Here is an 18814-nt window from a genome sequence, read left to right on the forward strand (position 1 = left end):
GTTTACCGCATTGGCATATGGCTTTCCAGAGCAAGTAGTTTTTGGCGAATTTGTCCACTTTCTTCTTCCTTGTGTCTTCCGGAACATTAAACCGTGATTTGGCCGCCGTGTTTTGTTGATCACGCCGGTTCGGTGCCTTCCGGACCTTGAATACACGAAGCCCAGCTCGTTTCATGGGTTGCTGGACGAACCAGGCGGAACACTTTGCCTTCAGAGCCGTGTCACGAATCGAAAGTACGCTTGAAATAATCCAACACCTTCCGGGCCTTCACAGGGTCAGCTGTCTTCGATTTTCTTTCACTTCCAGCCCACTGCTCGGTCGTCTGGGACTCCTTAAACGATTTTACCACCCGAGACACAGTTGTATGGGTGATTCCCAGTTGTCTTCCGATCCATCTCATGGTCGCAGTCGGATTTTCCATGACGGCGCGCAAAATTCTCCGGCGATTTTCTTCTTGTTTCGATGACATCTCAATAACCACTGAACCGATTGTTATGAAATTTTGCACATGTAAACAATTCACTCCAAACTAGTTATACCCAGATTTTCATCAATTTTTACCCACGGATAAAAAAGTTACACACGGATAAAAATGGTGCATTTTTGACGTAGGATTACTTTGTGAAAACCGAAAATGGAACATGTAACACATTATGAAAGATTTTGAACGGTAATAACTCAACTGCCCCTGGTCCAATTACAAAAATTTTAACACCAATCGATCAGCAATATTTCTACGCATCGATAAAAACTATTGAAAAAGTGGTAAATGTCGAGCATTGTCCAAAAGCGTCGAATTAACTAATAAATCGACCATGCTTATGCTGCTTTCCCAACACAGTAATCAGAGAATCATTCCTAGGCGAAACATGTCGATATAGCATTACGAAGAGGGCTTGGTAGCTCAGTGGTTACCGTTTCTGCTTACTTACAATTTTTCACTTTGCCTTATCCTATCCCAACTAGATTTGAATAAAAACAAATTCTGCTTTAACCGATCGCATCACTTACCACATGAATCCTGATTTAAAAATAAAACCTACCTCACTAACACGACTATCCTTCCCGAGACAGGAATTTTCAGTCGCTAGTAACAACCGCACTGTGCAAGTTGATTAGTTCTGATCATTCACGGGGGAGCAACTCAACAATTGAAATAGGCGGAACAACCAAACGTAAACAATGGCTTTACACGCAAATTCCTCGATAATCAAACCACGCAAGCTAACCATGCCATGCAATAAAGGAAGTTTGCTCTATCAGATGGTGGTTTTAGATTGCTTCGATGTGTTTTGATTATCGAGTAATTTGCGTTTAAGCCATTGTTTACGTTTGGTTGTTCCGCCTATTTCAATTGTTGGTCTAGATAGAGGAGAATAGCAGAAATAGTGCGAAATAGGTAATTGAAGCCATGGTGATCACAAAAGAGGAAATCGATAGAGAGATGCTTCTTAGCCCATTACAGTCGTCACAGCAATGAAAACTAGCATTACACCGCTTTTGGTTCTAGGGCACTTGCTGGTTGCAATTTTAAAACCAGGATTCACTGTGATGCGATCAGTGAAAGCAGCAGAAATTTCCTTCCCAACTCTCTTGTGGAATCTTTTAATGGCTCTGAAAAGGGCCAGTCTTGTTCGATTTCGACGGAGAAATTAAGAGCGGTCACCACAAATACGATGAGCCAGCTGAATGTCCTTTAGCATAATTGTGACACAATTGAAGTGTATGGCGCACAGCTTGGTATCTTCGAACAGACCGACTAGATGGCCTTGCTGGATTCCTGCAACAGCCGAGCTGTGGAGGCGCAGATCGGACTTGAAAGTCCTGGGAGATTTTAGAAGGAGCCTTCCCTCCGGTGGTGAAATAAAAATTTCAACCGCTTTCTCCTCTATTTAATAACATAGGGGAAATTTCTCTAATTTTGGCCTATGGATCTAAGATTGGGCCCATCGCTAAAAATCTGCTATTTATCAATTTTATCTAGATGAACGCGTTATTGGGACGTTAATAATGGATATTTTTGGTTGCTATTGAAAATTTAGTCGATTGCAGAATTTATGTATGGGCCCAAATTAGGGACACTTAGGCCGACATTACCTGCATTTCCCCTACTTTTGTTATGTTCAACCAATCATAAACGATGAAACAAAAATGCAACAACTTGCAAGAAGAATTTAGCCGTCGAGTAGGTATAAAAGATGTCAGTTAATTAACCGTAACCGGCAGCTTAAACATTGCCTAGACGTGGCAAGGAAGGCACAGGACTCGGCGAAGGAGGAGCCAAGCGTCATCGTCATTTCCAAGATTGTCGTCAGGATCGTAGTGATAATGCGTATCTCCGGTCTGAGCTACGAGGAAACCCGAGATGTGCTGAAGGTGTTGCTGGAAAACTTCATTTGTGACGCTGTTACCTACTCTGAAGACGCCAAGCGACAGTTAGCTCCGATCATTTTCCCTATCTGAAACGGCCCTTTTCAGGACCAATAACTAATTTCAAAAGAGATGGTTTAGGATTTCTACTTTTCTACTAAACTTGGCATGAACCAAATTCCTGAACCAGCAAAATGGTAGCAACCAATCCTGAAGCAACTGGGCGAGTCGTCTGAGTGCCCATTTCTCGTAGCGAAGCTCGCTGCCTTTCCAACCACCGGGTCAACCCGTGTCCAGCAGTAGCCGTAAATAGAAGTATTTATGGTGATCATATCATATGGCTGAAACAAAACTGCAGGACTGCCTATTCTTTGCTGCATACAGCATAGCTATTTACATTTTTTGACAAAACTCAGGCAATCATGACAGATTCTTCATTCGCGTTGTTTTTAAAGATCTAAAAGTCATGAATACCTGAGATTTGTCAATGATGTTAATATTTACACGTAATGCATTGAAGAATTACATTGAGAAGATAGAAATTCAAATTAACTCTTAAGCCAGAAAATTTTTGTAACCCTGAAAAGGGCCGTTTGATTTGTCAGATGAGTTCTGATGAACGTAGCATGGCTTTGCTGTTGGCTCGCACTCCGGTACGAAGCAGATTGGCAACGATGATAAATGCCCTGAGTTAAAAGCCTACAACTCGAAAAGTGACAAAATTGGGCGATGGTTTAAAATGTAAGAGTTATACTTTTTACTGTCAAGGCGAACGTTGCGAACGAAAATTAAGTCCACGCACGATCCACCAACACTAGTTGCCTCCGAAGAATTTGAAGCCATGTCCAGGTGCAAATATTTCTTCATGAACTCGACGAACTTCAAGTTCCCTTCGTTCATGAGGTCCATGTTAAAATTACCCAGCATTGTGGGTAATATTGGGGGCATTGGCTCCAGGTAATATTTTGTCGGATTCCGCGCACAAAAGTATTGCTTCTGCTTCTACGTCAAATCTGTACAATAGTAAATAGAACAGAAAATCAAAATATAAAAATGAGGTTAGGAAGATAGTTAAAATATGGTTCAGATTAATACCTGGCTCAATAAAGATACAAATTAACAACGCTCGAACGCTGGCAACGGAGATCTTCACTGCACACATGGCACCATATACATCCGAGCGACCAAGCTCGGCGCCATAGCTCTCGCTGAGTTTATTGATCGTGGGATTTCAACAATTGAAAAATTGAGTGTACAGTACGATCTCATCCTCATAGTCTGAAAAGCATGGCGATATTTGCGCAGCAAATATCCAAGTCGAAGCTTGCAACATTATACTATTCTGCGTATACCTGTCACCGAATACTACGATGAAGCAAGACAAAACCTTCATGACCAGGAATCTGTTCCAATCATCGTTGCGGGGGATTTCAACGTACACGTCTCGAAAGCTGAGAATATCGGATTCGTCCAATTTATGAAGAATTTTCTCCAACTCGATCTCGTATCAGACCCTAAAGGGTGATAGGTCAAAATTTGGTCAATATCAACTTGACGTATTTCTTTCAATTTTGCATTTAAAAAACCTGAACACCCCTCATTTTGAAGGTGTGTGTGTGTAGAATGTTGCTCCTATTTTGATTTTGGAATTCACTCTTCAGTTGTCAAAATGCCGTCCAAGCAAGAAGAGCAGCGTATCAAAATTTTGCTCGCGCATCGCGAAAATCCAAGCTACTCGCACGCAAAGTTGCCAAAATCGCTAAAAGTTGCCAAATCAACCGTTACAAATGTAATTAAAGTGTTTGGGGAACGTTTGTCGACAGCCAGGAAGTCTGGATCGGGGGGAAATCGAAAACCGGAAGCCGCTGAGACGACAAAGAGAGTTGCCGGTAGTTTCAAGTGAAATCCTAACCTCTCTCTCCGAGATGCCGCAAATAAGCTGGGTGTATTGTCTACAACCGTGCATCGAGCCAAAAAACGAGCCGGACTATCGACTTACAAGAAGGTAGTGACTCCAAATCGCGATGATAAACAAAATACGACGGCCAAAGCGCGATCCCGGAGGCTGTACACGACGATGCTGACGAAGTTTGACTGCGTGGTAATGGACGACGAAACCTACGTCAAAGCCGACTACAAGCAGCTTCCGGGACAGGAGTTTTATACGGCAAAAGGAAGGGGAAAGGTAGCAGATGTTTTCAAGCACATGAAACTGTCAAAGTTCGCAAAGAAATATCTGGTTTGGCAAGCCATCTGTACCTGTGGCTTGAAAAGCAGCATTTTCATAGCTTCCGGGACTGTCAACCAAGAAATTTACGTGAAAGAGTGTTTGAATAAACGTCTGCTGCCTTTCCTGAAGAAACACGGTTGTTCCGTACTGTTTTGGCCGGATTTGGCATCTTGCCATTACGGTAAAAAGGCCATGGAGTGGTACGCCGCCAACAACGTGCAGGTGGTTCCCAAGGACAAGAACCCTCCCAACACGCCAAAGCTCCACCCAATTGAGAAATACTGGGCTATTGTCAAGCGGAACCTAAAGAAGACCAAAAAAACTGCTAAGGGCGAGCAGCAGTTCAAGGCAAACTGGCTTTCTGCGGCGAAGAAGGTGGACAAGGTGGCTGTACAAAATCTGATGGCAGGGGTCAAGCGTAAGGCCCGGCAATTCGGATTTGGAAAAGCGGAAGCCTAACTGAATATTTTTCCTGAATTTTATACTAATTGAACTTGAAAAAGAAATTTAATTTGATTTTTTAAATAAACGTTTTCACCGATTTACACGCGTTTTCCCTTGACCAAATTTTGACCGTATCACCCTTTAAGCTGCCGACTACATTGGGTGGCACATGCATCGACTTGGTGTTTGCAAGGAAAATACCGCAATTGCAAACCAAAAGGTTTATTACGTACTTTTCGTACCATCGCCTCTTGTTAACCTTGTTGTTTGCTGTTGAATAAGTTTTGAATATGGTTGATCATTTACTTTATTTTATAGCCACCGACGACACATTAGTGGCAGTAGGATGCTTCCCTTTTGAACTGAGTGTTCACAGTATCCTTTTACAACAACGTTACCTTACATACCGTTCATTTTAAAACCACATCACCAAAACGGTCCTTTTGAGGGCCATGCAACATCAAAACGGCTCTTTTCAGAGCCACAAACCATCAAAACGGCCCTTTTCAGTGCCACCACAACTTTCAAAGAAAGAGTTAGTTTGGAATATTTTCTAACACAAGAATAATTACACATTAACTGAAAAAAAAAATTAGTATTAAACGGAAAATGGACACTGACCAATTATTACACTTCGGAAAAAAAATCATGGATGTCATAATAATATCGGGAATTTTAAATAAAGTTCGTTCAATATAGTTGACATATGTGCGCGTAGTTCTACGTCAACTGTTCGTACAACCCCATTGGGCTGTCCCTTGTAGTTTTTTAGAGTAAAAGCCTTAGCAGATTTTTAGCGATGGGCCCAATCTTAGATCCATAGGCCAACATTAGAGCCATTTCCCCTGTTATCGACATTTTTAATAAATTGTTGAATGAAAACGAAACCGATCGAAATGATGGCTGAGGCAAAGTTGTAGGGAAAAAAAACAGACTTTCTACAAAAAAATATACGTGGTTAAATTTTTAGTAATTTTGGGAAAAAAATTAAAATAAGTGTTAAAAGTTTAAATTACAAAAAATGTCTTTGGTAAATATTTTGGATTTTTTATAAAGGTTTTTATAATTTTGAGCTATTGAAAACCTTGGACATGGTATCTTTGTTAGAATAACATTAAACCAAAAAATATTCAGTGTGAGTTTTGGAAAATGATGAAACTTTTGGAGAAGTTTTAGTAAACAAAAATTGTAAAATGTATTTAACCAGTTACCTACGAGCTAAATTTTAGCCAATATCTTTCAAATGACCTATAAAGTTACATGGCAGATATATGAGAAAAATACATTTTCAAGTTTTTTCATAAGGTGACCCCAACCTTATGATCGGGAGTGAATAAGCGGAAGTGAATTTTCACTGTCTTTATTGTTGAGGTGCATTGCGTTTGCGTGCTATTGCAATCTACTGGATTAAAAATAAACACAGTGATTATTCACTACCGCTAATAGATACGTCTTATATTAAACTTACCCACTCAATTCAAATTTCCCGGTGTACCTTATGGACTTTCTCAAAATTTGTTATAATTGGGTGAGTTCAAGCATTTCTATAATACTTAACGAAAATACCTTTTTTGAAGCTTTTTTTTTTTAAATCTTGCTTCTTGTTGACAGCATATTTAAATTTTGTACGCTGGTGGTCATTTCTCATGAGTCGTTTGTTGAATCCAAAAATGTAGTCAGAAAAAAATCTTAGTAGGATAGTTTTCTAGATACAACTTAAACATTAAATTTCACTCAAAAAAAAAGTTTGTTTACTAAAATAAAAATATCGCCGGTTGTGATGAAGCTATATCAATTATTTTAACGCCAAATTAAAGGTAAGAAAATTTGATTTCGATCAACTCAACATCATTTTTAAGCTAAATTCGTGGTTTTGTTGGCACACCCACCACAAAAAAATATTTACCTTCCATAAAAACGCTAAAATCAAATTTTTCTAGGCAATATGAAAAAAAAACAAACTTTTAATTTACAACAGTACTACTAATCCAACTGAAAAATAATATCCAGTTGATCGAGAACAAATTTTCTCACTTTTAATTTGGTCTTAAAATAATTTATATAACTTTATTACACATATAGTTACACCATTGCATAATTGGAAATGCATCCGTGTACTGAATGGGAATTGTGGGTTCAAATCCCACCGGTGACCATAGATTTTTTCGCAAATTTTCTCACACACACGTCTCGTACCCATTTTATGTGCTAACCTCTCTGTATGTACAAACTTACTTACAAACAGTTAAATTGACTGCATGTCGCAAACCACATTTAAAAAAACAAACTTTTTTAAAGTGCAGTATCGGTTTTAAGCTTTATCTAGAAAACTATCCTACTGAGATTTTTTTTTGACTACATTTTTGGATTCAGTGCACGATTTTACATAAGGATCATAATTCAAAATTCCTTAGTATTATAAAATAAACCGCTTTGCCGAAGAAATCATTCTTCTAGGGTGCTCTGCTTAAAATAAAAAATCTTGTTCCACCTAAGCGGCGGGAATACGAACTAAAAAGAAAATGTCCGAAGTCTTTGCAAACTGATTGCTTGTTAATTTTTTTTTAAGGAAATAAATCGTCTTAGCTCTTCCACTAATAACTCATCCACCCTATTGCTTTTTTTGCTTGCAATAAATTCAACTTATGCCGATAGGAACAGATGTTGCTGTTAAGGGCTTTGATAAGAAGCGCAAGGTATTCAAAGGATACATATTCAGTCAAAAAATCATCAAGATATTTAACACCGACTACCTATTCTAGTGTCTGTGTAAATATAAAAGTTCGCAAATCCGTTCAAAAATGAAACGGCTTCCAACGTATGAAATACGCTCGAAAAAAGAATCCACACAAGCATTAGACTCATTACGGTGTTCGCAAACACAAGTGCTCTTAAGAAGCAGAAAACAAAAACACGCTGAGCTTTCACACATTTATGGCTATACCCTTCCTGCTGTGTGATGGTGGAGAGCACGTTTCGTGAAAAGGAAGCACTTGGTATTCGCCTCACATTACAATTACGAATGTAAATATGTTTCTCTCGAGAGTGACGTTAGGAAAAAAGAGGATAATTACTCCTAGCGAGGCGCCCTTAGGTAAGAGGAAAGCCAACAAAGGTTCCACTAGGCTAGGACAAGACCAGAGTGGCTCACCAGGTGGATGGAAGAAACTTTTCATTCAATGATTTTAGCTTAAATGATTCCACCTCTCGTTAAGCGTACCGGATTTAAGTGGCAGCGGAGAATATATGAACTGAAAGAATGTATTCTTACCTCCGGCCATTCATGCTCATGTAACCATCATCCTCGGACTGGTGGCCCTGAGACGGACTATCCGGTTCCACTGGGGCATGTATTACCTCCTGCTCTTCCTCAAACTCGGACAGTACCTTGTCGAGCAGCTCCAGTGATTTTTCAACATCGTCTGTTGTGCTGTGGAGGAGAAAGGATGCAACACAAGATAGGGTTATTATTATTTTCCAATTACTGTAGTTAGTTGCAGTTTGAATGAAGGTGGAGTTTATAAATTTTTGAAAAGCTTCTTTCTCATTGAGTATTCTGGGTTACACTATGCACAATCGGAGAAGTCCAACTACAGATGTTTAATGATAAGATAGTTATGAATTTATTGTTTTACAAATATGCAGCGGGTGACAGCAGGCATGTAGAAGGTACAGATTGAAATTTCATGCAGTAAGAGGATGAAGATGACAAACCATTGTCAATAAGCAATATATATTGAAATCAACGATTGGTCTATCTGTTCTCACGCTATGGTGGCTTTACTTAACTGCATTGCAATGGTTGCAACTATCAACAGACGCGGATCGGTAAACCACGGCCGCCTAATGCAATCCCAAACAATATTCCAAACTAGTCTGAATTACCATCATAAATTCCATCCCTATTGCCATACTAAATTGCGGATACATCAGAGATGACGAAAGGCATTACATTTCTATCTACAAATCGACTCATTTGAATAGCCATTAGCATTGAGTGAGTAATAATCGAGAGGGATCAGGGTGGAATGGAAAGTGATAATCCATTATGACAAATTGAAAAAGAAGAAACTTTATTGTGTCTAATGACATATCACTTGCACATTTGTCCAAATGCAGTGAAATGCAATGCCAGATGCAACATTTGATTTCCGAATGCTGATGCTCTCTCATTTGGAAAACCCATGAATTGTACGCACCTGTGCTATGCCTCAGTTTAACTAGTAGCATGTCATTCGAAGGTTACATGTGAAATACCAGTTTATTACCTCACTTTAACTATAGGTGCTTACACTCTACAGGAACGACAGCGGAAGCAAACCTTCCTACAATATGTAGGACACAGGAACATATGACATGTAGCGTATGATGTAAAGGGAAATTATTATTTTTTGCAAAATATTAATTGCCAGTTATGATGTCACCTGAAAATGCTTCATGATGATGCATGGTCATTAGACTGAAATAAACGGTTTGTGCTGTCTGATGATAAGCAACGACTTAAATGATTAGCCCTTCGTCTGTGTATCACTTTACCGATGTTTCACTGGATTTTTGAAATACCAAATATGTTGCAAAGTAAATTTAGTCAACACTATTTAGAAGTGCCAGCTGAGCAAGAAACCCAGTTGGACAGTTCGTTTCTCGTGTTGCATTATCTTTTGTTTGACTGCTATTGAGTTTTTTTTATACCTCGATCGCGCGTGATGTTTTGTTCGGTTGGCGTGGTAGATTCGGTTGAATATGTGCTATTTGAATTTTGATCACGCGAGTATGGTGCGTTTACAATCCTTTTTTGTATTTTCATCACCTTCGCTTCGATCTACTTACAAGAAATAAGATAATTAAACACTGATCCAGCCCGCCCTACTTCAGTGGAATGAAACGGGAGCTGTGGGTGGCACCAATACCGGGCCTACCGTGCTTGACGGGTTTGTAGGTCAGCGAGAACTCACCAAGATAGTGACCGATCATTTCAGGCTTGACTTCCACCTGGTTGAAGGTCTTACCGTTGTAAATACCAACGATCGATCCGACCATCTCCGGGACGATGATCATGTTGCGCAGATGGGTCTTGACGATAGCTGGCTTCTCGTTTGGTGGAGCATTCTTCTTGGCCTTGCGGAGCTTCTTGACGAGAGCCATCGGCTTACGGCGAGTGCCGCGGTTCAGCCGCCGCTTGGCACGGCTGTGCATCAGCTCCATCAACAAATCCTGCTTCATGTCCAGCAGCTGGTCCAAATCCACCCCGCGGTAGGTGAATTTACGGAACGCACGCTTCTTCTTAACTCCCTCGGCTTCAGTGGTGTCCGCCATGGTTACAAAGTTACGGATTTAATCCGAAAAATGCGAAAATAGCAACGAGTATTTCACGCGACACTACGTCCTCACACAAGATGTGGAAGAGAAAAAAGATGATCACGATCGAACATGCAGGATTGGCTAATTCTCAACTGTTATTTCATATGGGCCAATGTCACAAATGTAAACAATGACTTTTTCCGAGAATTTCTCTAGAATGAAAACTCGCCCAAGTTATCCGCCACGATGTGTAGAGGAAGCAGCATTGCCAGATTGTTTGCAAGCTTTTTGGTATCAAAGGTTTAAAAAAATCGATATTTATCGGTATTTACTATTTTAATTCATTGTATAGGGGAAATGGATGTAATGTCCTTAATTTGGGGCCATACATAAATTCAGCAATCGACTAAACTTTCAATAGCTACCAAAAGTATCCATTAGTACCGTCCCAATGACGCGTTCATCTAGATAAAATTGATAAATAGTAGATTTTTAGCGATGGGCCGAGTCTTAGATCCATAGGCTAACATTAGAGCCACTTCCCCTACTTTCATTTCATTTTCATTTTGCAGCGTTTGGTGGGGCAATGGGAGCACAAGTCAATCTAAAGCCGATGATTAAGGAAGGGTAATGGCTGAACAGTCTATGCGGACCACTTGAACGGCATTGGAAAAGGAAGGGATTGAAGATGTCGGTTATTAGGGGGTTTTGAGGAAATGACACACACACTTAGAAATAACTAATTTTACACGTGACGGAATTCATCTTTGACATAAAAGATGAGACGTAAACAAACATGTCATGTAATTTTAAGTGCTCCGAAACTGAAAAGTTCGTTGCTCGACGAAAATTACGTTTTATTAAGCTATATTTAACGTCTGTTATGACTAAAATTTATGTCAAAATTGACGCTCGTATATGTCACTCTCAGAGCACCTAAATTTACGTGAATTTTTCTAAGTGTGCATAGTATAAGATTTGTGCTGCAAAATGTAAAGAAACAGAAAATCCATCTCACACTGATTCATCCTTTCACATATAGGGTAGGATGGTGCAAAACGCATCGTTTAAAAAACCGTCAATTGTTGGCGTATGGAAACTAAAATCAAGGAGAAAGTACCAGTGTATTGTTCATTACCATGTTTTCTACGAAAATCGAGTGATTTCGAACGACAAAACGATGATTTTTCATGATTTTCAAGGTATTTTATGAATCCGTTTCAAATTGATAGTGGGGTAAAACGCCTGATTCATGGTGCAATATGCACCACAACATTGCGGCAAGACGCAAGACAACAATGGTCAAAACACAACATTGGGGTAAAATGCACCACATGATAGACAATCAATAACTCCTGCAAGTAGGGAATGCAAAGGCATGAGGTAATTCAAATGATTATTCCTTCATGTTACATCAGTGTTAAGGCCTCAATAGAGTATAAACTGTGATTCATGAAGTAAAACATCTAAAGGGTATACGCAAAGTGAATTCGTTCCATTCTTTTGCGCTATATGCTGTTAAAAGCTTATTTTACAGTAGGTGTTTTTAACAACTGTGTCATGTTTTGCACAAAATGCCATTTATTAGAGAAATCAGAAGGTATGTACCGGGTGCGTCACGAATTTTCGCAGTAAATGACATATTTGAGAAAAAATACACCACTTAGTTATTCTAACAATGAATGTTATGTGATTTATTTTCTTTCGCAAAATATGGAAATTGTAACTAATTTTATAAAAAAAAATCGCTTTCCCTTTCAACGACTGTAATTAGACGCATCCGGAAACTGCCGCATGCACGTTTTACAATGTTTCGATCCATAGATGTTATCACTGCCTTGATTATAGCTTTAGGCGACTTAAGTGTGGTGTGAGGGGATCTATTGGTATCCCGTTCGACGAAGCCCCATACAAAATAATCCAACGGATTGATATCGGGACTGCTTGGGGGCCAAATTTCTTTTTCCCAAAATTCCGAAATATTTTCCGTAAGCCATTTCTGTGTTTTATTAGCAGTATGAGCAGGTGCTCCATCTTATAACTTTCCCAAGCCTTTTTTATATTATACACTGTTCTTTCAGACACATTTACCGACTGAATTAGTTCTTTTACGCTTACTCCGGCGCGCAACAAAGCGACAACGGCTGACCGATTGCTCTCTTGTTTCGACATCTTTACGTTTACTCAACACTGTTTGTTTACATCTTACACCTAACAGTATAAGCTACCCAGTGCTGCCAAATATATCTAAATCATGATACAGAAGCATGAGAAATTATTATTTGAAATTTACTGCAAAAATTCGTCACGCACCCTGTATATGATTTTATGATCAGGAATTATTTGTGAAACCTCCAGTTGAAAACAAACACAATCCATTAACCGAAAGATGCATCTGAGTCAAAGTTATGGTTGTTTTTTTTTTATAAGAGGGCATTTTACCCCAGGGGTGCATTATGGGCTGTTCTTTCTTATACCAAATTGATATTTTAAAGCAACCATAAAAATGAACAGACCATAAATGAAAAGTCTAGTTGCCACTTGCTTTAAAGGCTAGTTGCATCCTTACCTTTTTGTTAATCTACTTAGCGTTATTAGGCTGTCTAAATTTTCTTATTCAAGTTCGTTTGATGATTATAATATCTCATTAGTCTAATTTAATAAATAATTGAAATCTCTAATTCACCTAACCAATCATAACCCATGCTTTATTAAGTACCTGCACTTGTGCTTGTAACCTAAAATTAAACGTGTTTCAAGTACTTTTGACTTTGACCTATATTTATTATATCTTAGTTCGACCCAGGTGACACCTTCAAGTGACTAAATATCAAGAAGACTGACAATTTTGCCAGAATCTAAGCGACAGATACAATAGCGCTGCGCTTGAGTGAAGGCAACGTATAGAAAAATGAGCAAATACACAAACCTTTCTTTTGAGGATTTAATCTTTGCTATCAAATTCGTTCGAAGCATTTACCTTTGAGCGCAGATGACGCGATTGTACCTGTCTCATAGCGTTCGTATGAGAAAATGGAAGAGTTGCCAGTCTTCTTGATTTGTTGTCTTCGCTAAAATGCTTTACTTTCAAGTTAGTTTCCTAGCTGATTTTTAAATTATATAGGGTATATGCTCCAATTTCGTCATGTCACAATAGGAAGACGCCGTAGTGGAAATCCTGAGCCACAAACACTTATCTTAAACCAAAATGAAGCACATATAAGATTAGTTACAATACCATGTAAGAAAATGGTGTTTAACATTGTTCCCTGACTAATACTTCAATGAAAACCACAATGAAAGCTTGTCACGCAAGTAGAAGGAGCACTGTTGGGCACTTTCTGATATATTTCAATAGTATAATTCCCGTGAAAACACAAATAAATTTATCTGTGTGTGATTTGCGGAAAGACCCGCCAGTACCGCACTCAACGTCAGTGCCTATACGTAAGCGAACTACGACGCGGCTCTTAAAAAGAAGTAACAGGTGCATTGGTTCATCAGAGAGGGGAAGCTCAGTAATTCTCATCGCATGCTCATGACGATTCTGCCACGGCATGAGTCAACGATGCCGGACCTAAACCAACCGTCTCCAACGCTCCACTATGAAGCATAAGATTAGGCCCGCCCACCAACGTCCAGATTAAAAACTAGCTAAGGGGAGGGATTAGAGCCATTTACCCTACTTGTGTCATTTTCTAAAGCGACAATTTCAGGGGAAACATGTCAGAAGGGTATAATTCGAAACGTAAACAATGACTTTGAAAAAAAAAAAACTGGCTGGAGAAGAAGTAAGATCAACTACCAAGTGAGCTATTGAAATACTGTGGTGAAGCACTGGCTAGAGTGCTGCACTGGGTAATTGCCAAGAGTTGGGAGGAGGAGATATTACCGGAGGAGTGGATGGAAGGTGTCGTATGCCCAATCTACAAAAAGGGCGTCAAGTTGGATTGCTACAACTATCGCGCGATCACACTGCTGAGCGCCACCTACAAGGTACTCTCCCAAATTCTATACAGCCGCCTGTCAAAATTTGCAAGAGATTTCGTGGGGCAATACCAGGCGGGATTCATGGGTTCCCGTGCTACCACGGACCAAAATTTCTAGATTCGGCAGGTTCTGCAGAAATTCCGCGAATACAACGTGCCCACACATCATTTGTTCATCGATTTCAAATCCGCATACGACACAATCGATCAAGATTTGCTATAGCAGATTATGCACGAGTACGGATTTCCGGATAAACTGACGCAGTAATTTCTATACAAACTTCAAATGGATTTGTGTAAAATCGGTTTTCCAGCAAATGAGTTCAAGTTTTGGCAGGATTACCAATATTGTTCAAATAGTACTGATGAGCTTACTTTTCTTGTCTTGTTTGTGAACATTTTTTTGAATCTTCAACCTTCCCGGCTATGAAAATTAAACTTTCGAACGAATGAATCAACCACGGTAACGAATCTATATCCTAGCATACAGAGAAAACTGCCACCTCATTTTCCCAGCAGTAGATATCATTTCTATCTTTTAACTTGACTCAAGAAGATGTGAAGTGTGATTACATTGCACCACGTAAAATGGGTCAACTTTTTGATAGACATCGGACAGAAGAAAGAATGGCTTCCGAACAAATCCGCAAAGTGAGATGTATCCATCGCTTTCTTCTTATACAATTCGGAAAAGTTGTTCGTTTGACTGCTGATTGGTAGAACTTTAACAGGATCCTTTCGTATTGATTATAAGGTAAACCGGGGTAAGTGGGAACGGTGGATGCAACTAATTTTAACAGATATTTCTAGGGTCAAACCCGCCCAAAGATTAAAGATATAGTTCGAACGCTTGCATTGAATACAATAAAAATATTATTGTTTTTATCCCTAGCGACATGATGCAATGTTTACTAACATGTCACTTTGAACCTGTGAATCATGTTGCGGATCATTATGCAGCATTTTGGTTACATTTATTTGAGAAAGAGTTTGCTTTGCTGGTAGTAGATGATCATAATAAGTATATTTAAGAAATTTACATAATAAAGCTAAAAGTTTTTAACAGTGAACAATCCAGCATTTTAAGAGCGCTTATGGCCGCCACAATCTGGCTAAGTTTCTGGTACACGATAGCTTTAAAGTACTCATTAATGACAAAAATTTAACCTATTTTAGTCATTAATGCAAATTCGAAGAAAACTCCAGAGAATGCTTTTTTTTTGTGCATGCACTAATTTACTTGAAATTTTTGCTTTTGCATCCTGCCATCAAATATAAAGCCAAGCCTGATAAATACGAAGCATTAAAATGCTTTATATTGTTTATTGGCCTCGTAATCAGGTGATCGAATTCTGCCGACATCTCTAAACCGGGCAGTATCTCCAAAATCAGCCGACGTGCTGCCATTTTTTTTTTTATTCATTGTGAGCATGTTCTACAAAATTTGCGTTATTTTGTAGATAATAGTACATATAGTCATGTTTAGTATTACTTCTGCGTGAAGTCAACGATTTACATAGTTGAATATGCTAATTTCAAATAACAGACTAAAGTGGTAATTTTCATACGATAGATGAAGAGGAGATGAAAGTATAGAATTCATAGTTCCGTTTAAAGTACGGCAGTGTGAAAATTGCATATAGAGAGTAGACACCGAGCTAGGACAACTTTTAGGAAGGGTAAAATCGGTTTTATCATCTCTCTTTACCAAACTCCCCCTTTGGAAATGGATGATGAGGGGTGTGTCCCCCGCCACCACTGGCAAAAAGAAATGATCGCCGACCGGTCAGGTACCAACGATGTGTTTGAAACAGTTCTACCGATTTTTACCGCACTCCAGTTGTTATTTAAAGGAAGGCATCAAGTCGTAGTCGACTTGACGATCTCGAGGGGACACGGGTTGGGTAGGTGCTGCTACTGTACTTTTCGACCAATGACAGTAATTGATGGTCAGTAATATACTATTAAACAAATATCATACATTTATATTTTTGGATTGTTATAATCAAAATTCAATCTAGATTGATAATTGCTGTTCAGTAAAAAAGTTTAAATTTTCGTTACTGTAGATTTACAATCTAATAAACTTTACATTTTTATGTCCCACTTGCCCCGATGTACCTTCTATGGCATGAAGCCGAGAGCTCGTCAAAATGATGGTGAGAATATCGTGGTCCACATCGCACCCTTTCATTTTTGATTTGCAATGAAGGAACCTTTCAGAGTAAATCGATTTGACGTGAGCCAAACGGTAGACATACTTTAATGGAGTGCTCAAGTTAAGAATGCATTATCATCAGTTTTATGAGTGAGTGTGCACTTTTCTTTTCTATATTTAATTTGTCAAGAAGATGATGGATTTTGCCGTTGAATATAATGTTTGACCCATTTTGACTGGAAATTGAAATTGATTTCCGTGGTCAGGAAGATTTCCTTCTAGGACGGAAAGTGTTTTCAATATGTGAGGGTAAGGCAATCAAGTGAAGATGGAATGGATGGTGGCGATAGTCAACTCTACCTACGAAGGATTATAAGTTTCATAATAAGCTGTAGGTATTGTCTATTCAATTAATAATTAACATTCTGCGTTACATTATTGAACCACTGCAGCTTCAATAGACATGCATCGGTTGTCAGTTGCAATACTATTTTTTCTCTGAATTCAAAGTATTCCTTTAAAAGGAGAGTAGCACTTTACGGGAGGGGGGGGGACTTGATGGGTGTGAAGGTATTTCTAGGGGTATCAGATTTTTGATAGGTTATCATGAAGCTAAAATCATTTTAATTGGGTAACAGTTTGAGTCAGCAGGGCAAATGGCTCAAATGTCTGAATGTGTTCAGACATTTTTGTATGATTTCATGGCTTTGGGACACGACTCTAATCTATCGTAAGTAAATCAGAATATGTCAAAGCTTCGAAAATATTGCGACTTTATTGTATTTATTGACTGTGGTATTTCACATTCTGTAGACAATTTCTCCTTGGAAATTAATGTCTGCGACGTGAGAGCGATGTTCTATTTAAGGGTGACGATCCAGATTGCTCCTTAGCTATTACGATTAGGTGATTAAAACCAATGATACGATATGCGTGCTGACGAACGGTATCAGAAAACAGTTCAATTGCATACTTTGAATGTTGATGTGCTCCTTTTCAAATAAATGTTTTGAATTTTGTGAAAATCAATATGTTTTTATTGATTTCCAAATTAAAATGATCAATGGGAAGTTTCAACACTAACCGTCGGACATTAGAAATCAAAGCTAACATCGAATTTATCAATGGTGTGGGAGACAGATCTTAACTCATAACCATACTAAGTGTACAACTAACACTGTATTAGATTACCAAATATTCCATGTACAATCAATGAAACGCTTTGACCTTAGTTTTATTTTGTTACATATACTTAAATTAATAACATTCATAGAACGAAGTTAAATGTTTATGCTGCTTTATAATTGGACACATTGAAATCTCTAATTAGCAAGTGCAATGTAAACGGCAATATTTGAAAATTATGCTACTAATATATTAAGCCACCCTTTGTTTACATCAGTGCAGCTAGCCGCATGAACCAAAAGATCGGAGGACGTGTGCGAGAGGTGAGAGGTGTTGGAAACATACGTTTTATGTTTAACTCAGTTGCCGGCGCCAGCGAACTAAGAAGGTTGTGCTTCGGATACACAAAACGCTACTTTATGAGCTTGCATCTATTCAACCTTCAATAGTTAAGATGACTACATGGTACATGGTACATGGTGCACACTGGGCCAGAAATGCAATCTAGCGGAGCAAAATTAATAACTTTAAAACGAAGCATTTCCGCGACTTGGTGACTTGGTAAAGTTTCTCATCATAATAAGGACAATCTATTGACATAAACAAATAGCAAAACTCTTCCGCAAAGATAGCGCCACAATCTAACTTCTTTCTCTGACGTTTTGGAGACTTGATGTCTTGGGCAAAGTTGTTTGCCTTGACAAAATAAACAACTCTTTTGAAGACGTAAAATTTTCACAGCCTACTGGTTCCGAGTTATACTGTTTTCAAGTTGTTCTTTCCTTGTGGCTACCCCCGATTTTGTCAGCTTTTTTCCCGATTTTGTCAGCCTGCAGATTTCACTACATTTTTCCGGTTTTTGAAAATGAATTCCCAAATATTCACTCTGAATGATTTTTATTCTTACCCTACGATGAAATTTAAATGTTTTGGAAAGTGGAGGTAAATAAACACACTGGATTATTTGAACAATCATGCGCACAGGTCTTTTAACCAATTTACCTTTTATCTTTTAATTAATTGACATGCATATAATTTCACCGTTTAAAACATCAATTGCTCATTTTAATTCCTGTTCTCCTACTAGGAATTATTAGTTTTGAATTGCTGTTTGCAGAAAAAAAAACATTTTTACCATGGAAACCTATGTTTTCTTTGCTATTTTATTTAAAAAATTGCTTGGCAATGAACATTAA

The 18814-nt window shown here is 38.6% G+C and overlaps 2 protein-coding genes across 15 annotated transcripts in view; both read right to left on the reverse strand.

The window, feature by feature from the left end:
* The window catches only part of LOC135701740 (mucin-2), a 426987-nt gene that overhangs the window by 148702 nt on the left and 259471 nt on the right, over positions 1-18814 (reverse strand). For all 14 annotated transcript variants that reach the window (XM_065222640.1, XM_065222645.1, XM_065222643.1 and 11 more), the window contains one exon: positions 8317-8475. In XM_065222640.1, coding sequence (XP_065078712.1) covers positions 8317-8475 — 159 coding nt within the window. The remainder of the gene's footprint in view (positions 1-8316; positions 8476-18814) is intronic.
* Positions 9907-10459, reverse strand: LOC135701731 (small ribosomal subunit protein uS19-like). Its single transcript, XM_065222597.1, has one exon. It carries the CDS (start codon positions 10359-10361, stop codon positions 9912-9914), a length of 450 nt encoding a protein of 149 aa, XP_065078669.1. The 5' UTR covers positions 10362-10459; the 3' UTR covers positions 9907-9911.

The sequence above is a fragment of the Ochlerotatus camptorhynchus genome, unplaced genomic scaffold (genome assembly GCF_037179485.1).
Source record: "Ochlerotatus camptorhynchus isolate MF236.1 unplaced genomic scaffold, CSIRO-AGI_Acam_v1.1 ptg000176l, whole genome shotgun sequence".
Taxonomy (NCBI): Eukaryota; Metazoa; Arthropoda; class Insecta; order Diptera; family Culicidae; genus Ochlerotatus; species Ochlerotatus camptorhynchus.

Bases quoted from the DNA above. Each gene is read 5' to 3' on its own strand.
- LOC135701731 (XM_065222597.1), bottom strand. From the start codon at position 10,361: ATGGCGGACACCACTGAAGCCGAGGGAGTTAAGAAGAAGCGTGCGTTC.